Genomic DNA, 23,153 nt, shown 5'->3' with positions numbered 1-23,153 from the left:
CAAAAGCCATTGGGACCCCAATACATGGAGCTGGATGGGAACCCATCTCCAGCTGGTGGGAAACTCCTCCACTCCCAGAAACCAACCGGTTCCTGGGGGGAGGTGAGAGCCAAGGAGCCTGGTAGAGCTGCCTGTCTGTAAGATCCCTGCTGGGGAGGATATAACTCACCCCTCCCTGCCAATGGGCTGGCAGCTGACATGGCACAAACACAGCTGTCCTGGGAGCCCCCGTGGCTGCTGTTCCCAGAGCCATCCATGCTCTGGAGCCAGGAGTCTCTGTGAGGCTGGCTTTCTGAAGGAAGCATTGCATGCTGTTACCGGGACATCGTCAGGTCCTTCCTCATGAACAGTTCCCACTGGTAATAAGGCCAAAACACGTGGGGTGGCTCCCAGGAGCACTGGGATGGAGATGTGTGATTTGAAAGACATCAACCTCCACGTTTTGCTCAGGAGCTGACCACCAAGCCAAGCACCCATACAGTCCCCAGGCATGAGGGGGAATGTTCCAGGGCGACAGATGGACAGGTGTCCTTCCCAGCTCTGCCAACAGCGAGTGTCTGTGTGGAATCACTGATCCAAACCGTGGGTGACTGAGGTTTCCCAGCCCAGCTCCACAGCAGGGCCATCAGGATCTGGCAGCTTGCACACAGCGGGAGCCATTGCCATGCACTGGGCCTCACAGCTGCTCTGACACAAAGAATCTCCCTCCTCTCTCAGTGCTGCCTTTGGAGAGCACAGTTTTGGACATCTGCATGTACTAAGTGACTCTGTGACACCCCAGCTCTCACCAAAGCTGACCCAGGGTGGGTACAAACTGCCAGGACAAACAGCCCTGTGTGGTGCCGACACAGAGGACCGAGAGCCTGGGCTGGCCATGACACCTCCCGTCTCCCAGCCAAAGCTCTGGAGCACATGAGATAAGCCAGGGCTTCTCCAGTCCACACTCCAACTCACCTCTGGTTCAGACGGCGGATGACCCCACATACAGAGCTACAAGACCCAGCAAACCTGAGAAACCTGGGAACAGTGACGCTGCCCCCACAGTCCTGCACCGAGAGCACATCACCAGCCTGGAAACTGCAGGCAGCCACAGCTCCTCCTTCCTCTCCAGCATGAGCTCTGCCGGCACCAAGCCCCCACACAGAGCCCTGAAACCAGCTGAGGCACCCCATGTCCACCCACCAAGCAGCTCCATGGCCAAGGAAGGGAGGCTGGAGCTGTGTAGGGAAGAGGTGGATCCACTGGGAGAGTGATAACATGCCTGGATTGGGAGCCAGGAGCAGCCAAAGGAGCCCTTGGACTGCCTGAGCTTTGCTGCTCAGCACTAAGTCACACCACAGGTCTGCCTGCAAGTCAATCCTTCCTGAATAAGGATGGATCTGTCAGAAAATCTGATCCTGACTCGAATATTGCTGGTGCCAGAGAGATCACTGCCACTCTGGGTAAGTGGTTCCAGTGGTTAACTGCCTTCACTGCTGAAAGCTGGGCCTTATTTCTGGTCTGAGTTGTCTTCCTCCTGTCACCATCACTGGATCCTGGTACCTTTTATCTGATAAAGAGCTCTCCCCAAATTTCTCTTCCTATACAGGTACTTACAGATGGTGTTGAAATTATCTCTTAACCTTTTCTCCGATAAACTAAACAAATTGAGCTCCTCAAATCTTTCTCTACAATGTGTTCTGGGAGCAGTTCTTGGTTTTTACAGCCCTTTCCAGTCCATCATTTTATTTCTCATACTGTAGGCACAGAAATCCATGAACCTGAGCCCTTTGGAAGTCCTCTCCAGTCCCAAACTGACTGTCACCATCCACACATCAAAAAGACCTTAACAACACCTTCTAGAATTCCTGAATGAAATAATTCAGCCTTGCTGATTCCAACATGTCCACATCTCCTACCTGCTGTTTAGTTCACTGCCTAATTACAGTTGGAATATGAAGAATTCATCATTCTGTGCTGAGATACATCATCTTGCCTTTCCCAGACACCAACACAAGTGTTCACTGAGCACTTCACTTTTTTTCCTTATTAGCCATTCTACTATTCCCATACAGTAATGAAGAAATGCTGGGGTTAGGATTTGTTAGCTCCCAATAAACTTGAAAAAACCCTTTTCACTGTTTGTAACTCTGCTGGTTCCTGTTCAGCCTATTCTGACAGACTGAGGCAAACGTCCCCAAACTGGGAAGCTCTCCATGGGGCAGGCAGTGTTGGTGTCTCCATCAGCTGGGACACCCCTGTTCCCAGGGAGGAGGTGCTGGGGGGCTCTCCCCAGCGGCTGTGCTGTGCTGTGCTGGTGCTCTTACCTTACTGGTGACTTTGTTCCTCAGTTCCTCATCACCATCATTTACCAAATGCATTTAACTTCCTCCCCAGAGCCGACGGGCACGGAGCGTGGTGCAGAGCCATGAGCCCAGAACAAACCGACACAACCCTTTGTGTGGCCACAGCCACAGCAAGTCTGGGAACGCCAGGACCTGGAATGCTTCCCACAAAGCCAGGAGGGTCACTTCGAGGGCTGCTCACAATTAATCACTCACGGCGGATGTTGGGCCGGGAGCACTGGCACAGGGCTGAATGGCAGTGGGAGCATTGCCGTGGTTCCAGCTGGCTGTGCTGGGCCACATCGGTGCCACCAGCCTCTGACTAGTGCAGCTTCCAGCTCCTGCTCAGCACTTATCCACTACTTTATCATGTTGCTGTTAATTTTATCAATTTTTACACACACACAGACACAGCTGCACAAGCCGCAGCAGCACCACGCAGGCAGCTCCCTCTGCCTGTCCCTGTCCCTTCTACCAGGACACAGAGTGAACAGTTCACTCTCAACAGTCTCCTCTCAACCCTGACTGACACATTTTTAAGCAGTGAAATCTTCCTTTTCATTTTAACCTTTTGGTACCCAGTAAGATAGTCTTTAAACACTTCTAATTACGCTTTACTCCCCCCCCCAACACTCTCTCTTTAAGTTCCTTCTCCCTAAAGATCTGGCATGTAATTGCTTCCAGCTTGGTGAAATTGTCTCAGATACATTTTTGTGTGCATGTGTCTGTGCATGTGTGTGTTTAATACTCTATTTCTGATTGAATTTTACTCTGCCTGAACATCAGCACAACGCACTCAGGTTACTTTTACCTAAGCCAGTACCGAATTTGGTTTGGTGACTCGTTACCCCCATCAGCTGAGATGGGGTAATGGTGGCATTCCCCATGGAGCTGCCCTGCTCTTTGGAACCAGGCTTCAGAAGGTCCAAGGAAGCTCTACTGCAACTTGGCAAAGCCCTTCAGTGACTTTCAGCATGATGTCATTTACACTCCAACACCTCAGAAGTGTTTCTGAGGCACCCATATTGAGGTGCTGGGAATAAGCAGTGGGAGCAGACGAAGGAAGCACAGTCTATGTCCCAGATCACTCTCCTCATCTGTTACTGTGACCAAAGGTGTCACAGTCCTTGCAGAAACTTGGAAAAGTAAGTTGCAGAAAATGTACAAGTAACGTTGTCCAACACACCACCCAGAACAGCTCCTGTGCAGCTGGACAGTCCCCATGAGATCCCTGCAATGGTGGAGGGAGATGGACGCTCATGATTGGCAGCACTGACACAGATCCCCCTTTGCATGTACAGGCAGAGCAGGAATTCAGGTCTGAGACAGAACTGCAGGAGGGAAGGAAGCAGAGCCAGAACCTTCTGGGCTTGCAGTGGAATGTGGACCAGGACCAGCACTGCAGTGACTGACGGAGAACAGCCCCTGCCCCCAGCTCCTAAGTGTAGATGGGAAAGGGCTGTTCGAGGATGCTGACATTGTATTTTCCTACATAACTCCTGTTTCTAAAGCCATTCACTCACATCATGCTTCATCCACTCCTGCCTGCTTTGCCCAAGAAGGCCGCCGGGCTCACGGCAGCACAACCTCTCAGGGTGCACAATTCCGAAGGGGACAAAGCAAGCCCTGCTCTGTCTGGAGAACAGGAGGGCTCTGTCCTTTGCCTGCTAGTGATGGGTTTTTGCACCTTCCTCTGGGGTACCTCCCTGTCCAGCAGAGCACAGATCCCAGGCACTGCCGATGGCAGACGCAGGTCTGGACGGACTCACTGCTGGAGCAGCTGCCTGCACTTGGGGATGAGCTGGGGCTGTGTGACAGCAAAGGACAGGAGTCTGTGGCCTGCAGCAAGTTGCTCCCCAGCTCCTCTCCCTCCTGCAGCACAAACCTGGGCTGTATGGAGGAGAAAACTCGGTTTGCTGGAGAAGGTCCTCAGTCCACCTTGGAGAACACCGGCTGCCCCTCCGGCCCTGCCCTCCCTGGCAGTGCTGGGCAAGTTATTTACACTGAGGTTTTCACAGGTGGCCACAAATTACACCCTCGTTGCTTTTGCAGGTGCCTTGTGCAAGGCATCCTGAGCCAGATGTTCTGGAATGCAGGATGCTGAGAGCTACAGCCACAGCCGCAGGGCCTGGCTGGCTGCCCCGTGCCCACCTGGCTGCCCCGTGCCCACCTGGCTGCCCCGTGCCCACCTGTGCCCACCTGGCTGCCTCTGTCACCTCTACCAGCCCTGGGAAAGGCTCTGATCACCACGGCACTCTGTTGCCTTGTGCTGCTCTGTCCCTGCTCCTCTCCTCCACCCCTTCTCCAAGGCTTTCTCCCTGCTTAGCCCTGCACTGCACAGCTCCTCTAGTGTTCTGGCAAGGAATAAGTGTATCAAGTCCCAGTAATTATCTCTAATTAGGGTTAGTGATTATACTGTTGGGTCGGAGAAAATCAATCTCTGGTTTGCCATCAGGAAGGGCAGGGAGAGCTGGGGTGGGGAGGGAGGAAGCACTGGCAGCTCCCTCTGTGCTCTGATCCCTCCCACGAGCCTCTCCCTGCCCACACGACTCCGGTGCTCCCAGTTACAGGAGCAGGAGCTGTGTGGGAGCTTTGTCTGAGCCGTGGCTGCCAGGGCACAGCCTCGCTCTGTTGCTGGTTGGGACGAGGTGAGGGGAGAGCAGAGTCAGGGCCCAGCACGGCTGGATGCTCCCACACCCACGGGGCAGGATGGGGATGCACCGGAGGGTCCTTCCCGTGGGGCTGTGGGGGTTGTGCCCTGTGTGGAGGCACAATGCAGCACGATGGAACCACAAAGGCTCCCCTAAAGGGCAGAGTGGAGCAGAGACCTGAGGAGGTCCTACACGTCCTCTAGGCACAGGATTCGCCCAGTGATGGGGCAGAGACATCTTCCACTAGACCAGGATGCTCCAAGCCCCATCCAACCTGGCCTTGGACACTTACAGAGATGGGACAACCACATCTCATGAGTGTCAGCAACTGAAAGGGCCTCAAGGGCCTCAGAGAAGAGTGTTTGCTTTGGAGGGATGGGATCCAACCAACACAATGCTGAAAAATCCCCAAAACTACTATTCCAGTCACTTATACCAACCATTGCCTAACAACATGTTCCTCCTGCTCCAAGTGCCTGGGACAGACTCTGAGCTCTGAATGACTAGAGTGGTGAAAAGAACTAAAAAAAGGCCAAGTTCATGAGAAAGAAAAAGCAATTCTTGGGCTCCAGACTGGGGGCACAGAGTTAGCGGAGGATACTTTTGGCACTTTTGGCTTCATCTTCTCTTTGCCTCCTCAGTTTTCCTTCTTTAGAAAGAAATCATAACATCTGAGATAACCAGGTTACAATGCTTGGAAATATGACATTCATCCTAACTTTACCATAACCCAGCAAATAAAACCTAGAGCTGATCCAGAAGGATCTCGACCCTCCAAGCTTCTGTCCAGTACCAGAACCAGGCACCAAAGATTGCTAGTCCTGTCCTGCTTCGTGTCATCCTGCCTGGTTCCCTCCACACTCCTCCTCTCCCCATGGAGTCCTGACAATTTCAATGCAAACCCTTGAACCAACAGCTCCAGCCTCACATTTTGATTCATCCTCCTCCTTCAGACACTCAGATAAACATTCGTAAGAGGTTACCATATGAATGTAATGGTGAATGTATAATATTTATAATATACACATGAATTTGCAGTATTTTATACATGATTCATGATGCGAGATATTAATTACAGATAAATTTTAGTAAATCTCTCATCTTGGCTCCATCTTCAGACTACAAACAACCCTTTAACACATCATTGGGAAGGGCAGAGGTCCCACACCGAAGAACAGACAGATCCTCACCCTCTTCCTTTCTGTTCAGCATCCCCACGTCCGAGTTACAGAATCCCAGACTGGTTTGGGTCAAAGGGACCTTAAAGATCATCCAGCTCCACCCCCTGCCCTGGCCCTTGGCTGAACAGTAGTGGCTAATGTTGGACTTTTCCAATTGGACTCCACAGAAAGCTGAAATCACGGCTGGAGGGAGGGATGGTGTGTCCCCACACCCGTCACTGAACGAGCTGTGCAGGGGCACTGCCCCCAGCCTGGTCCTGAGAAGCCCCTCAGGCTGAGGGGCAGCACTGGGGGCCCTGCTCTGGCTTTCACTCTGCTGCCCAGCTCCCAGGGACCACAGTCCAGGGTGGAGTGGCACAGGATCCTCCCTCTAAGTGGGACACATCGAAATGATGCACAGCAGCCATGGATTTAAGAGCAGATGCCACATCATGCAGGTAACAGAACAGCCACAGCACTATGGGCAAATCTAGGGGGCAGAAAAATCCATCCGGCTTTCCCTACAAAGCATGGAGCATAGGTAACTTGGGAAGTCCCCAGGGCAGGGTGACAGCTGCTCCAGCACCCACAGGCAATTTGCCGGCAGGAAAAGCAACTTTGTTCTAGAGGTGCGAGCTGAGCTTTCCCTCCTCAGTCCCCAAATTCCCTGCTCTGACCCGATGAAACTGTTGCACATCCAGGCATGAGCTGATCCAGGAGCATCCTGTCTGCCATGACCTGTGCCACCCTGCTCTCACTGCTCTTCTTCCCTCAATGTCATTGTCCCCCACGGCGAGCAGTGGTGTGCCAGAGAAACAGGTTTTCCCTTTTCTTTGTTAATTCTTCCCTCATTACATTTGAAATTCCACAATCAGTGTGCACTGTAATTGTCGAATTTGATGCTAATGATTAATGAATTAAACATGGATCCATCAATTAGTCCTCGGAGAATAATTCTGCATAAAGCAGCGGATAATGTAATTACAGTAACAAAGATAATGAGATGTTAACATCGACGGAGCCCGACGTGACATGATCACAGCAGGCTCAGCAACCCCGGCCTGGGGGAGCCAATCCCTCACTCTGCAGAGGCAGAGCATCGGGGGGCACGGGCCTGGCAGAGGGGGGGTCTGCCACTGCAGTGCTCCCCCAGCACTGGCACCAGCACCGTGCTCTCCTCCTGCCTGCCCTGTGCAGAGGCTCCTGGCCATCCGCTCCGGGAGCCACAATGGAGCTGCCTGGCAAATGAACCCAGCAAAGATCCCGAGCTGCCTGGACAGCCAGCACCATCCCCTGCCATCCCAATGTTTGGGAGCGGCTGAGACCAGTGCAGGCTCCCTCCCACCACCACACACGGCACACGGGGCCAGAGACAGGCACCATGCCACACACCAGGAACTCCCCTGCCCATGCTGTGGAGCTGAGAGTCAGTGCCAGCACACCGAATGTGGCCCTGGGACAGACAGACCCTTGTCACCTTGGAGCAAACACAAGCATCAGCCAAGCCCTGCACCCCAAACAGGGTTCCCACCACTACCTGCTCCAGAAAATGCTCTCCCTGGGCTGCAGGAGCGATGCTGCAGGAGGAGAAGGAAGAGGAGGAGGGCTCATACCCCACCAGCCCCAACACACATCAGACCATCAGGACTGTTCCCTGGCATGAAGGGAACCAAGCAGCATCAGCCCCTTCCAGCTCCTCCCCCACCTAAAACCTTCCAGAGCTTGAGCTCACACCCCTGCACTGAGTCCAACCAGCCCATCCTGCTTGGCCTCCCCAGCACCAGCGATGCTGCTGCCACCTCTGCTCTCCTGCACCACTCAGCAGCACATCCCATGGAAGGATCACGGTCCTCAGGGAGCTGGACGGTCCCTCACGAGTCCCCAGAACTGGGCAGAGCTTTTCCCTTTAGCCTGCTCCCCTCACACTGTGCTCTGGCTCTCCCATGTTTGCTATCAGGAATTGCCTCCAGTCGCTGCCTGCAAGCACAACCATCTCGGTCGGCACTGCTGCAGACTCTTCCTTCACTTCACTTCCCACTCCAAGGCAGGTTTCCCAGTGTTCACCTCCTCGGCATCCTCTGACATCATTTGGCTGCGATGCAGTGCCAGGGAGCAGCTCGTGTGCTCCGTGCATGGCCATGTTAAGTGCCACGTATGTACCTGCACAGGTGTCATGGACCACAGTCTCAGGACCTTCCTGCCCCTCTCCCCTTTGCTAACACTTTGGAGCAGGTCCCTACAAACCCCTGCAGAGCAGGAACGCAGGGCACAGCCGGGCTGAGGCCAGGCTCTCGTGCTGACTGACACTGTCCATAGTTTTCTTGTGCTGCCATCTGTTCTCCCCCACTAAAGTCACTTTGCACCCTGTCTGCACTTGGATATGAGCTGCCCTCATTCCTCGAGCCAGAAACATATGCTGAGCACAATGAAGAGTAGCACGAGGGTGGGTGAGCCTGCTGGAACACGGCAAGGATGTACCTGTGGAGCCCTGAGGAAGAGGGCAAGAGAAGCAACATTCCATTGGGAAGAGGAGCACCAGGGATCTGAAGGAGACACCTGACCCAGCACTGCCACACCTGCAGTGAATACCTGTCACCAGGCCACAGCACCTGAGAGCTCAGGCAGGAGATCTGCTTGTCCCTTTCCCGCCCTCTCTAGCCCAACACTCCAGTTCCTCCTGCCATGGGCAGGGACATTCCAGCCCTGAACACTTCTAGGGATGGGGCAGCCACAGCTTCTCTGGGCAACCTGTGCCAGGGCCTCCCCAGACTCACAGTCAGGAATTCCTTCCCAATATCCCATCAGCCCTGCCCTCTGGCAGTGGGAAGCCATTCCCTGTGTCCTGTCCCTCCATCCCTTGTCCCCAGTCCCTCTCCAGCTCTCCTGGAGCCCCTTTAGGCCCTGCAAGGGGCTCTCAGCTCTCCCTGGAGCCTTCTCTTCTCCAGGGGAACCCCCCCAGCTGTCCCAGCCTGGCTACAGAGCAGAGGGGCTCCAGTCCTCAGAGCATCTCCATGGCTTCCTCTAGACAGTAGGAACTCATCCAATCTAAAATAAAGCCAAGCCTGACCACAGTAAAGTCGCCTTCTTTAATGCTTTAAATACCAGGGCAAATCATGACTGAGCTCAGAGTCCCTGCAGGTTTCACAAACACAAGCTCCTTCCTCATTCCTACTGTATTTAGCTCAGAGCTGTCTGTACTAGGCATTATTCTGAATCCTCACCAGAGTGCTGCATCTGTGTATTTCATCCACATACAGGGCAGGGTAAGACTTTAAATTTTTTCTCTGTCTCCCCTCTATGTCCCTGGTTTTTCCTTGCCCCAGGTAAGGACTGTGTGTGTGGTGGACATCAGCCAGCACACTCACTTACCTTGGCAGAGCTCAGGTCACAGAGGAACCACAAACACATGTTCTGCACTCTAACCACAGGCCACCTGGGATTGCCCAGTGGCTCCTGGGGCAAGACAGCAAATCCCTCAGGTCTCCAAAGCTCATGTCCTCAGAAGATTAACTTGTGACTGGCAGGGAACTGCAAACTTTCAGGTGCTTCCCCTCCAGTGCCCAAAGCACATGTCATATGAGAGATGTCCAGTGGACCCATCCCATCCCCAGCTTCAAAGTAACAGCCCCATCCTCAGCTCCAAAGGTGGCAAAACTGTAAGGTCACTGCTGATTTGAAGCTGGGCAGATTCTCCACCAAATCCAGCCCTAGGCATTGCACAGGGATATGAGTACGTCACGTCTGAGGGTTTGCGTCACTTGGTGACTGCATCTGCTGCAGCTGGGCTTGGAGGCATTAGAGCAAGTTGAAAAAATTCCTCAGAAAGCCCTTTACTGATTGTGTACCAGAAGAAAAACCTTTGTGACATGGCAGACACACACTGGGCCAGGACAGGACACTCACATCTGGTCACAGCTGCTGTCCTAGTGCTGATCTCCACGTGGACACACCCGCTCTGGGCAGACCACGGCACTGCTCTGCTCAGGGCCCAAGGCAGGACAGTGAACAGGGGATCCCAAATCCACAGATCCTACCCTGAAAGGACGATTGTACCAGCAGGTCCCATCCCTTGCACGCACACACACAGTGACACCCACAAGCCGGAGTAAAGTACATCTCATGAAAAGGGAACTGATCTCATTCCAGAGGCTTCAGGCACTGCTAAGTCCACTCACTCTCCAGATAAACTATCCCAAAATTAATTACTCTCCCTGCTAGGAAACTGCATCTCCTTTCGTGTAAACTGCTCTAGCTCCAGCCCCCACGCACTGTGCCTGCTCCAGCACTGTCCCCAGACTGAACGGCCTCCTCGGCACCGCTCCTGCAGCAGGGATCAGTAATCCAGGCACAACCTGCCCCTGCCAGCCTAACAGCACTGAGAGGGCTGCTGGGAGCAGGACATGGGGTTACATGAACAGTTGGTTTGACATCAGCATAAGCTCTTCTGTGGTTTGAATCCCTCCCCCAGCTCCAATATCTCCGCTAAGTGAGAACTCAGCCAAGGCGCCCCGGACATGCTGGTGAAGGAGTGTCCCTGTTCCGAGGCAGGAACTGCCCCCTCGCTGGGGCACGCTGAGGGTGTGGGGTGGTGAAGTGACAGTGTACAGTGGAGAGCTGTGGCAGGAAACAGGCAGAGCTGCACACCCCCAGTCAGAACACACGGTTTATCTGGTCCACAGATGAGTTCTGACTTGACAGGAACAGCAGTTTGGGTTCGAAAAGGCCCATTATGCCTCCCTTGGCAGTGTGAGCACAGAGATGTTACCGTGCCCCATCCCTTGTGTGTGTGCAATGCCAAGGATCTCACCAGCTCCCAGCACTTGGCCCAGCTGCACCCACCCCGCATGTCCTCAGTCCCAGGACACTCTGAAGCTCTGTGCTGACAGTACCCCAGACATGGGCACAGCTGGCACAGGGCAGGAATGAACAGGATAGAGATGTGTCACCGAAGTTCACCCTCAGTGGCACTACCAGATTCTGAAGGATTTCTCTGATCAGCAGCACCACCAGCACTCCCCTCGTCATCCCAAACGGTGTGGTTCCCATACCCTGTGCTCCAGACCGGGCTGGGAAGGAGGTGGGTGGAAACTGCCCATCCTGGCCCAGGACACCAGCCCCAAGGGGGAAACATAGGTAGAAAAGTCAGGTTCAACAGCTTCCACAGAGTGAGAACCTCCCATGGCAGGAGGAGTGTGGCAGGAACTCTGTGAGAGGAGGAGCATGGTTGGAGCTCTATGAGAGGAGTGTCACAGGAACTCAGAGGCCAGAGATTCTCCCAGCCTCCCTTCACCACACTCTGGGGCAGCTGCCCCTCTTCAGTGTGCACATACAGTGATGATCCCAAACTAGCCCCTCACCATTTCTCCAGGGGAAAGCAAAGAGGAAAAGAGGTTCATGAAAAAGGACAGAAACAGAGAAGAACTTGCCGGGGACCAAGAGCCATCCCAGGTTGGGATTTCCTTTGGTTTAGGGAGCAGCAGCTTTCCCCATGCGCAGCAACTCATCAGCCTTGACGCTCTTGAGGAAACTCCTCAAGGTTTCACGCCACCAGTGAAGCCCTTTGACTTTCTTCTGTCCTGGACACCAACCAGCACAAAAACCCAACAGGAGCTTACCTGGGACTTGCACAGAAACACCAGCATCCACCAAAGGGACTCCCCGAGGGTGGCAGAAACAAGACACTTCAGGAGGGGTTTTGTTCTCAGCTCAGAAAAGCAAGGGCCGCTGACGTATCAAGGGAAGGACAGCTGCCAGCTCTGTGCCACCCACACCAGCTCTTACCTGTGCTTCCTGCCAGCTGGGAGCTGCTTCGCTCCTTGGCCAGCCCGTTGGCTTTGGGGCTGGCACTGGGCGCCGCCGCCGTCGTGGCCCTGGGGAGTCGCTTGCCCGGGACCTTCACTGTCGTTCTCAGCAGATCGATCTCCTTCCCATGGACATTCTGCATATAGTCCTGGAGCAGAGAGGCAGAAGGGTTGAAGAAAGGCAGAAGGTTGCCTCGGTCCCACACGCTCAGTTACCCTCTCATCCGCAGAACCAACACTAAACCCAGATCTATCCGCTCCCCCATCTCCAGCACTAGCACTAAAGCCAGACCCATCAGCTCCCCCATTCTCAGCATCAGCACTAACCCTGGCTCCATTCACCCCCATGGGAACTATTCACAGGCAGGTGCCTGTCAGTGACTTGAGGTGATCTGGGAGCTCAGCACATCCTAGTATCTCTTGGACTACATCAAAGCCTCATGGTGGGCCAGAGGAGAAAGACCCCAGGACTCTCCCAGTGCCCGCAGCTGTTTCCTGACAACAGGAATGCAAAGCCCTGACTCCAACCTGCCCAGGACTAGCTGGTGCTGTGGAGCTGGCTCTGGAGAAGAGCCAGATCTCACAGTCAATGCCCAGGACAGCTCTGATGTAGCACTCGGACACTGCCATGGGCAGTTGGATGCCAGGACAATCCCATTTGGGAGAGCCTGACTGGGGATCAGAGATCAGACTGAGCCAAAGGGCACACAGGCAGCTGGCACTTCCTCCTCCCTGTCATCCCTTGTTTGTTTAATTACAGCACTCAGCTGTGACAGTTAATAAAATAATATAATATAATATAATATAATATAACATAATATAATATAAGTGCAGTGTAATCAAAGGGATACCTGGAAACTTCCTCTCAGGTCACACTGGGGTAAGTGAAGCCCAAACCAACACAACTCAGGTAATTCCCTTGCACATTCACTTGCAGTGTTTCCTGCTATTCAAAGCTTGATGCTTCCACCATTTCATCTGGTGGACAACTTGTTACACAGCCAAAACCCCGTATGCAGACTGTAACCATCACTCTACCCTGTCTCCTCACAGCATCTCAGCTTTCAGTCAGAATGAGGGTGCAGACCTGCAGCTCCTCCTGAGTGCTGTGTCTCTTCCCGTGCCTCCCACCCCTCCCTGCCCCTCGGGGCACCACACTTCTCCCCCAGCTCGCTCTGATGGGCCCAGCTCCTCCTCAGCTCGTGACCCCAGAAGGGGAAGACCCAACCGACATGACAGAGGGGAACTGCTGTGCCCTGCTCCTGGGCAGACCCCGAGGGAGCATGGACCAACAGCAGAGTTCAAGGCTTCAGGAGGAGCGGGGTGGTGGGGACACCCTCCCGAGGCTCCTGCACTGCCCTCGGGAGGATCCACAGCTGTCCAGGGCTGTGGCTGCTGCAGGGAGCTCAGGCCTGCTCCAGTTCACAAGGAGGTCACCAAAAAGATTAACTCAGAGCTGGTCCCTCTCTGATTCCACATCCAGGTAGATGAAGACGTGAACAAGCTCAGGTTAAGATCAACCATCCTCCCCATCCTGGCCCCAAAAGCAGGTGACAGGGGCTACGCAGGTCATGCTCTGTGCTCTCAGGTACTTGCAAGGGTCACAGCCTCCCAACAGCATCTCCACTCTGTGCTTTGAACTCTTCTCTTCCCCTCTGACCCCCGTGCAGGCATCCCTTCCTCACAGCACACCCCAGTCATGGGGCATGGGGTCAGCACATCCTCTCCTGCTCCCACCAGCCAAGCGGCCTGGCCTTAAACCTTGGCACTCACCCTCCAGTGCCTCATGTGACTCTGAGACCACCAGCCCAACCAAACACCGCAGCAGGCTGCTCCTGGCTGGGTGGGGACCTGGTGGCAGCCCTGGGCAGGGACCCTTGGAGGGGCTGGAGGATTTTCCCTCACTCAGCACAACTGTGGCGGTCGCCGGCTGCCTGCCGGAGCGAGCGGTCACCGGCGCTCGGCTTTTATTACCCACCATAAAACAGCAATTTCTTCCCAAGCCTCCTCACTAATTACCCAGCCAGTTCTCTCATTTCATTTTATTACTGGAATTAACAACGAGTTCAAAGCGTGGAAAGCTATTAAGATGTGTGATTAAGCCACATTCAATTAGTTTCTACAAACAATTTAATTGATGTTGCAGATAGAATTAACAGAAGGTGATTGTGTGAATGGCTCCACTGGCTGCAAAATGGGAGCTGCTTCCCCGGCTCTGCGCAGCACGGCCGGCGAGGCCGGGCTCAGCCACGCGCCTTCCCAGCAGCACAGTTCTCTCCAAGGCTTTGGGGAAGTGATGGGAAACCGCACCGGGCTCTTCACACAACTTGTTCTTTTCCTGTCACTGAACACACTCACAGAAAGGTAAAAACACAGATGCAAGAAGGAAAGTCAGAAAGTCGTGCTGAATCCAGGGATCAGGCCCCCAGCACTCCTGCCTCCAGCTCCAGCGTTCTGCTTGTCCCCGAAACCACCAATTGCTCCGGAGCAGAGGCGGAGGTGGCACCTCAGGGCAGGAACACATCGACTGCCCCACAGGACCCGAGCACAGGTCTGGGTTGGTGGTCAAGGCAGATTCACTTCCATCAGAGAGTCAGAACCCCTGAGTCCAGGGCCCAGCCCAGCTCACCAGTGCAGGCTCCTCCAACCTCTGACCGCAAACCTGTGGTTTACGCCACACTCCTGGTGAGGAAACTTCCAAGTGGGCCTGGAGCTGCCATGATCCAGACCCAGAAACAGGTTGAGTGCTGAACACCCAAAAGGGAGAGAATGTAACAGAGAGGGAAGAGAAGTCAAGGCAGGAACTGCCCTGACTCATACCAAGGAACAGCCACTGGGAGCACAGAAGCAGCACAAAAATGGTCTGGGACTTGAACATCCTTATGGACAGGGAAAGACTCTCTTCCTGCAGGGCTCAGCCTGCCCTCAGGGACCTCTCTGCTGCACCCAGAATTCTGCCATCCCTCAGACACATGGCAGCACAGGCAGGAGCCCATTCCAAGGTAGGAATCTTCAGGATACTAGGTGTCCCCTTGGCTGAGGCTCTGTGGCTTGTCCTAGCCCGCAGCTCCCCTCACCATGTACCCACCAGCTTGGGAGCTGCTGCCACAATGAAGTGACAGAATTGCAGGTTGTACACCAGGTACCACAGGAAAGGGGAGGCAGAGGGGCTCTGCTGACCCACACAGCATGCTGCCCCTTTCCTGCACACAAAGCCACAGGAAAGCACAGAACACAAGGGTGGGTGCCAGAGTCCTTTCCCCAGCTCTCAGGGAAGCGATGCCATGGGGAAGCACACAGAACCCTTACCCTGCAGCTGGGCAGCCCCATGCTCTGTGCCCACACGTAATCAGCCCTTGCTGTGGGTAAACACGGCGGGTGATACAACACCTATCTCAAGTGCAAGGTTCAGAGCTCCCCGTGGAAACTGGGGAGGAGAGGCCCAGCTCATACTGCCCTCAGCAACGGGCTGTGGATCACCAGTGGCACCAGGTGGAAGAGAACCAGATTTTTGCTCGGGGCAATGCAGTAATGAAATGAAACCCTGAAGAAGTGCAGGAAGGAAAGCGACTGGCATCAATCTCGATCACCCCCTGAGGAAGGAGTGGTGTAAAAAGGAGAGAAACCTGGTGTGCAGCAACAGCATCCAAGAATGGTTAAACAACAGCCCAGAAATTGCTCTGCCTCTACAGCTGATGGTAATAACAGCCCATGATGGAAATGTGATAAAGCCACACACGCGTGTGAGCACACACAGAGACAGCAGCAGCAGCCGTTCTCTCCCAGTCTGGGGCTCCAAAGCCAAAAAAACGGGGTTACAAAGTTAGGGAACTGCAGGTCACACCATGGTATGGGGATCAAGGTCTAACAGAAAAAGCTCCCACAAATTAGGGAGAGGGGAAGCAATGGCTGGGTCTCCAGTGCAAGCACAGAAGGGTCCACGGATGATGGTCTCAGGAGCTGGATGAGCACAGCAAGCCCTGGAGCCAGGGATGCAGGGTTAGCAATGCAGAGAAGGACTCTGAGGCTCAGGGCACTCCAACATCACATGGTCGAGGATATCAGGGACAGACTGAGGGCCTTCAAGCATTCACAAGATCTGCAGCACCTTATCCTTCTCCCTGCAGCCCCAGAGGGTGCTCCAGCACCCCTCAACCACCCTGAGCTCCCCAGCTGCTGCCCGTCTGTCTGTCCTGCAGCAGCACGTCCTCTCGGAGGTGCTGGGGCCTGTGTCACAGGTGTGTCTGTCCGTGGTTGCTGTCGCAGCAGCAAACTGTGCTCAAGAGGGAACGGGGAAGAAGCCATTAGCCCCACAGTGGGGAGGCGACAGAGATGGATGGGGCGGCAGCTGCGCCCGAGCCACGCGGGGAGGAGGATCAGCCCCGCACCGACGGCAGCTCAGCTCGGCAGGCTCTGCACAGGCACCTCGTCTCCATTACCCAATACCTAGCAGCCAGGAAAATTATTCCACACCCAAATGGCACCATCAGCCGTGGCTGCACGGAGTTCTCTGCCTGCTCCTCACTGGGCTGTGGGGTGGCAGCAGCCCCTGCTTTAATGCACTGAGCAGGCAAAGAGGAGAGCTGCGGCTCCTCGGCACAGTCCTGCACACAGTGTGTTCCCACCAGCTCTTCCCACCAGCCCGACGCTGCACAAACAGCCTGCAGGAGAGGGAAGGGGTCTCCTTCAGACCCTGGTAAAAAACAGCTCTACTGAAAACTGAAGGGAGCCAGAGCTGAACTCCTGCGCAGTGGAGAGGGTAGAGCCCAGGGCTCCCACCCACTGCCAAACCCTTCCCCAGCCCCTCTCTGTCACCGTGCCTGCTGTGAGAGCATCTGCAGCAGCAGCCACAGCATGAAGGACACTGTTCTGTCCCACCCTGCTCCTCTACCCAGCCCAATACTCACGTGCAGGCTGGGGTGGTAGGTGAGGACCCCATTGTCACACAGCGTCACATACTTCTTCTTCCACTCCTTGTTGAGGGATTTGCCACTGCGTTTGAGGAGAATGCCCTGAAAGAGAAGAGTCAAAAGTCTCACACCACGTTTGGTCCAGGCACCTCCCGCTCCGCTTCAGCACTGCCCCTTGGAGACTGGTCTTGGAAAAGACACAAAGAGCAGACTTAAGAAAACATCTTCTAGGTTGGCTTTCCCACAGCATTTCCCTGGGCTGCACCCCTTTCCCCACCAACAACTTAGCCCCCACAGACAGCCCCCCTCCCTCTGAGACATGCCAGTGCCAATGCCCAGGTCCTCTGAGGGACCCATCACATCCTCTGGTGTCCTGAATCACTCCCTGGGCAAATGTCCTGTGCCGAAGGGCAGTGCCCACACACAGCAGGAAGCAACCTCCCTACCACCAACAGAGCTGGCTCCCAGACCTTCTCCCACCACCCAAAGCACAGAGGAATGGTCAATTCCACTGATCTGAACCAAAGTTCAGAACTTGGACCCTCCTCATTCTTTCCCCATCCATTTCTGCCTCCCCAGGAAATCTACCTCCAGCAGCAATCCATCATGTACCAGGTAAGGGCAGAGGTGGAGAGGGAGAGGGAAGGTGGAGCAAGATGCCAGATGCAAGGACTCCGGAGCAGGGAGAAGACATCAAGCATTCTGCCAGCAGTGACGGAAGGACAGCACGGAGGGACAAAAGTAGGAATGCATAACGGAGTCTGGGAAAAAGGCTGGATCCATCAAATGTCGGGCCTGGGCCCTTGGAAATCGCTGTCTGGACAGACACTCAGACTGGTTGTTCCTAACATGGCAAAAATCTGGGCCCCAGGCCAGCCCCTCCTCAAAAACCTGGGCAGAAAGTCTCAGCCCTGCCAGCCTCGGCATATTTGGGGGCCCTGTCCCAGTGCCTGGAGACTGGGCTGCTGCACCTACATGGTGGACTGGCCCAGCACAAAGTGGTGGGGTTTGGCGCACACGGGGGGACAACGCTGCCAGACGTGACCGTGAAATCAGAGATAAATGGTGCACAACAGGCAGAAGTACTCCATGACTGCTCCAGCTCAGGGCTCGGGAAGCAAACAGTGGGAAAAGGAAACACCTCCTGCTCGTGCAGGGATGAGACAGCGAAACAGAGCAGTGAGGGCGAAGCTGTGTGTGGGCAGGATTGGATCCCCTGCCAGGATCAGATCCCTTGCCCTCAAGGGCTCCGAGGGGATGGGACGACGAGCTCACTCAGTGGCAGTCAGAAGGTGCTGATGGAACACGCTGTGGAATGTGGCAGCTGACCAGCAGCTCCTGCTCTGCCGACATCTGCCAGGGGACAAACAATGACCCTCGGAATCACAGCCGGACACTAACACCAGGCAAATGTGTGGAAAAGCCACAGCAAGGACTGATGGGAAAAAAACGAGAGGAGAGCAGAGCAGCCAATGCCAGCTGGTGCAGACAGGACAGCAGAGGAGCCTGGTCCTACCCTGGCTAAGATGCAGTATCTGATGGCTGTGCTGACACAGCGTTTTTAGCTTTCTGTCAGTACTTTAACTGAGCAGCAACACCCTTAAACACCAGCTGTACAAAATCCAGAGCCAGCAATGGATGGAGTGCAAACTGGTCAAGTGCAAGGTCTTAAAGCATATCCATGACTGAGAACAATGTGGTCATAAATGGTAAACCTGTGCCCAACATTTGTTCGGTATCTTTCAAACAAATCTGCTTCAGAGCAGGGTGGAGTTACAGATCTGGCTCAAAGTCACTGGGTGAAATTCTATGTCTTTGAGGAATGACAATTCCTTTCTGACCATGAAGATCCCTTCTGGGTATGTAATAATCCCTTCTGAGCATAATCATCCCTTAAACCAGCTTGGTTCCACAGCCTGACTTGCCCACACGTGCTGCATAACAGCTCCAGCTACCTCTCCTCAATGTGTCTTGTACCTGATGCACCTTGGTGTTACAAACGACCCAATTCAACACTTCCAGATTGCCCCAAAATCATGTTGCCTGCAGAGAAAAGTTCGGCTGCAGTTAGTTCAGTCTCAAACCTGGAACTTGGCAAACTAAGAAGCACTAAGAAGCACAATCAGACTCAGAGTCAGAAAGGAAGATCCAGCACTGCAGCCTATTTTTGTGAGCCAGGAGGCACAAGAGTCCAAAACCAGGAGCAACTACAGGGTGTAAATAAACACCTAATGCAATACAATGGTTTTCTGCCCACGGTCCAGGCCGTCCCTCGTGCTCCTGGTCCTGGCCAGGCTCCTCACGGCTCCAAGACCAGCCAGACCCCTGTGCTCCTCCATCTCCCTCTGCGTCTCCCGGGAAGACTTCCAGCAAATAACTCTTCCACAAGTTTCCTCCCATACGGAAGTCGCGTGCAAAGGGCAGGAGCAGCCAGAGCCGAAAGGCAGGAGAGCCCGATCCTCTCCCTTTCCCCTGTTCCCCTCTCCCGGCATTCCGTGGGCCGGCTCTGCCGTTCGGGCTGTGCTGCCGCAGAGTAAAAGCAGCAGCAGCAATATGCAGCGTAATGAAGCAGGGAGCGGCGATGGCCCCCAGAGGACTCGTTTACTCCACAAATCTCCCTTCCACTCACTTTTTGCTAAGAATTTTAACACCAAACTTAATTGTAAAGTCGCGTATTGATTGGAAAATGCAAATGGCAATTTAAATGTAATCTAAGCTCCCAGCATGATCCCAGCTCCCAAGGAGGAGGAGTCACCCACCCTGGGCCCTGCTGGAGTGCACGGCCCGAGCGGAGCCAGGCCAGGGGCCGAGGGACCCCCGGGCCTCCAGCACGCTCCATGCAGCCTTCCCAGAAAGATCTGGTAGATGTGCAATTAGGAGTTCATTCCTGGCAACCAACAGCTGGGGAAGCTTCGTCTCCCAGCCCAATTAACCCACTTCTTGGAGACAAGCGTCCAGCTATGAGAGAGCTCTTCCAGCCTTGCAGGACCATCACTGAAAGGACGCTGTGGCACAGTGTCCCTGTGGCACAGGGATCCTGAGTCCCCGGCACAGAGCACCCCTGGCACAGGCACCAGTTGCCCCTGCAGCCCAGAGGGAGCAGAGGTGCTGCCCCAGGTGTTGAGGGGCCCCAACACTCTCTCTTCCAGATGTGCTTCCCCAACACATCTTTTCCAGATGCGCATTAAGGGAGACACATCAGGTCACCCAGAGGTGCTGTGCTGGAGAGGGTGGTGACAAGTGACAACTAGGCACCCTGTCATGGCAGCACATGTCCCTTCTCAGCCAAGTCTCCCCAGAGTTTCTCCTTTCTGCAACACCCAGTCCAGCCTCCCACATCCTGGCTCCATGCAAACCCTGGCCCTGGTGCACCGATGGGGCTGCCAGTGCTTCCCGTGCTTGTTCTGTCCCCACAGAGCCCAGGAAGGGGTCGTGGGTCACAGGAGGCACAGGGGAGTCTGCCAGGCAGCCAACCCACTGCCTTCAGCCACCCGCTGGTAATGTAACCACAGACTAGCCTCGTTCTTCCAAGCAGAAGAACCCAACTGCTCCCAAGGTGACATGCCAGTGGCCCCAGCACCAAAAACAGCTGTGCTGCCACCAGCCCAGCAGTGCCCACACCAGGGGAACACTGGACACATATTCAGCCAGAAAGTTCTGCACATTTGCCACTCACAGCCCCAAACCCACTGGCTTCTCTGCTCTTACAGCTGAGCAGGACCACCAGGCTGTGTAAGAGGAAAACTAACTAAAGACCCTGCTCTCCTACTGTCCTGAAAAGAGACAGCAAGCAACTAGACCTCCATGATCCACCAGAACAGAAAGGCCCACACCAGGGAACAGAGCAACCATCCCCTGTCCTGAATCTTTGTGATGAAGAGCAACAGCTCCTGTGAGTCTTTGGTCCTCTTCCCATTGGTGGTACCAAGTCATCGCTCCCTGTGGAGAAGGGCCACAGCAGGGACATCACTCTGGACTCTCCACGCTGCATGTTCCCACAGACCCCATCCCCACAGCCCAGCTGTGGATATCAGCCAGGTCCTCCTTGAAGAACACAACTCCATGCCTGCCTAAGATGCTGCAGCACCACTGTTTAATTCCAGCAGCAGGAGTGCAGCAATTCAAGGTGCCACAGTGTCCCAGGAGACAGGTCACAGTGGTGCTCTGCAGCCTGAGCCCTGCACAGGTCCAGCACCTCCAGCACAGTGTAATCCAGAGCCTGAGGAAGGAGAGCCACTGGCACAAGCTGGTATCCACCTGTTCAACAGCACTTCCTCCTCTGCATGTTCCTGTATAAACACTGACACGATTTCTGCAAAATCACCTCCTGAAGCTCTGGCTATGGGAGGTGCCAGGCAAGGACATGGATCTCCCCTGGGAACACTTTGCTCTGGGCTCTCCTGGGGAGCTGCTGCTGCATGAACTGGTCCCTCCCCTTAGTCCCGAACCAGGCAGCAGTTTGGCACCTCCTCCTTGCAAAGCCCAGAAAGGATGTACAGGCTGTGTTTGCAGACCTGAGCCTCTGTCGGCCCCAGTTCTCCCCCTGTTCCACATGGGAACAGCAGTGTCCTGCCTACAGCAATCCCACTACAGCACTGCATCCTCTGGTAGACCAGACAAGGCCAGACCCTGTCAGCAGCACAGAGACACAGGAGCAGGCAAAGGACACATCCTGCCCTGCCAAGTGGAGGGAGATCCTCAAAAAAGAAACCCATAGGTCCAGACAACCAAGACCACAGGAGGACTCCCAGGACCAGCCCTCTGGCAGTCAGCGGTAGGTTCTGGGGAGCCACATCAGGTCACACTGAGGGCTTCACCTGCTCTGCTCTCAGCCTCTCCTTCCTCACCATGGAACAGCTGCACACCACTTTCCCTGATGCCCAGGCTGGGCTGACCCAAAACCAGAGCATATGGGCACTGCCACTGCAAACCAACAACAACTCCCTGCAAACCAACAACAACTCCCTGCAAACCAACAACAACCCACCACACACCAGCGACCCACTGCACACCAACAGCACCTGTGCCACAGAGAGCTGGCTGCCTCTTCCTGCTGGGCTGTACCAACTCCTGGCACCCTGGGAGCAGAGCCCCCATGTGTGAGACCACACAGCCCCTGCCCTGGCATTGCTTCTCCTGTCAATGCTCCCCAGAGCCAACCCTCCCAATGCTGCCCTCCTGGTGTAACCCTCTTTCCAGCATGCTCCCTGCCAGGGGCACCAACAGCCCCACACCAGCCTGCCACAGGATTACTCCATTGGCTGGGAAGTGCAGGAGCTCTGGCAGCTCCAGCAGCGAGCAGTCTCTCTCCTCTGACCCACCCCTCCAATTCCTCAGCCAACCTGGCCTCACCAAGTCCTTCTTCCCCAGGGAATCTCAGCATGGAATGGTACCAGGCAGACAGGGTCTGGTGGGGATGCAGACTCTGCCCTCCTGCCCCACAGCCCAGCGCTCCCACGATGCAGAGACACAACTGGCCCCGTGCAGCACAGCTCAGCCCTGGCAGCATGGGGAGCACATGGGGCATGGAGAGGCTAGTGGGGGCCACGGCAGGGAAATGAATCCATAAGGGGGCATGAGGTGCAAGGCAGGAGCACAGCCAGGCACTGCCAAGCAGTGTATGGATCTGTCTTGTCCACAGTGCAAGGAAATCCCAGTGGAAACTATCCAGACAACCCACATCGCTTGGCTAACTCGGACATCACCCATCGCTGCTTGCCAGCGACGGACACGGGCAGGCAATGCTCCGGGTCAGTTCCAGGCAGCTTGAGCTTCCCTGGAAGCCAGAAGGCAGGATCCAAACACTCTGCTGCCAGAGCAAGTGGGGCCTCCTTTGGATTCCCAGCAGCTCACAGCGTGGGTACTGTGCTCGCAGCTTTTTGCAGTAGCCCAGGAGAAGGGGAGGCCCTCTCCTGTCCTGCCGGAGGGCAGCGAGGCCAGAGCAGGAGCAGGGGTGGAGAGAACAGGAGAGGAGCAGACAAGGAGCAGAGTGAGGCTGCAGAGGGGCTGTGGCAGGCGCGGGGTGTGGATGCCATCTGCTGGAATCGCTCTGCAGCCGCAGCCACCCCCGCAGTTCCCTCAGCAGCCCCCCCCCCCGGCCCCCCCCCCCCCCCCACCCGCCCCCCCCCCCTGGTCCCTCAACAGCCCCTTCTGCAGACCCCTGCCAGCCCCCGCCCCACTTCCCCCAGCGCCCCCGATGCAGCTCCTGCCTCAGCCCCCACACACCCCCCCAGCAGCCCTCACTGCAGCCCCGGCCCACCCCAGCAGCCCCACATACGGCACAGGGCCCACACCAGCAGCCCCACAT

General features: G+C 55.2%; 1 protein-coding gene across 2 annotated transcripts in view; it reads right to left on the bottom strand.

The window, feature by feature from the left end:
• The window catches only part of AGAP3 (ArfGAP with GTPase domain, ankyrin repeat and PH domain 3), a 77,985-nt gene that overhangs the window by 23,817 nt on the left and 31,015 nt on the right, over positions 1–23,153 (bottom strand). For both annotated transcript variants that reach the window (XM_027669653.1, XM_027669654.1), the window contains exons 10-11: positions 16,844–16,948; positions 11,917–12,085 (exon numbers count right to left, since the gene is read on the bottom strand). In XM_027669653.1, the coding sequence (XP_027525454.1) occupies positions 11,917–12,085; positions 16,844–16,948 (274 nt within the window). The remainder of the gene's footprint in view (positions 1–11,916; positions 12,086–16,843; positions 16,949–23,153) is intronic.

The sequence above is a fragment of the Corapipo altera genome, unplaced genomic scaffold (genome assembly GCF_003945725.1).
Source record: "Corapipo altera isolate COAL_440 unplaced genomic scaffold, ASM394572v1 310, whole genome shotgun sequence".
In the NCBI taxonomy this organism is placed as follows: Eukaryota; Metazoa; Chordata; class Aves; order Passeriformes; family Pipridae; genus Corapipo; species Corapipo altera.
Note: the sequence above shows the minus strand (reverse complement) of the source record. Positions and strands in the feature narration are given on the sequence as shown.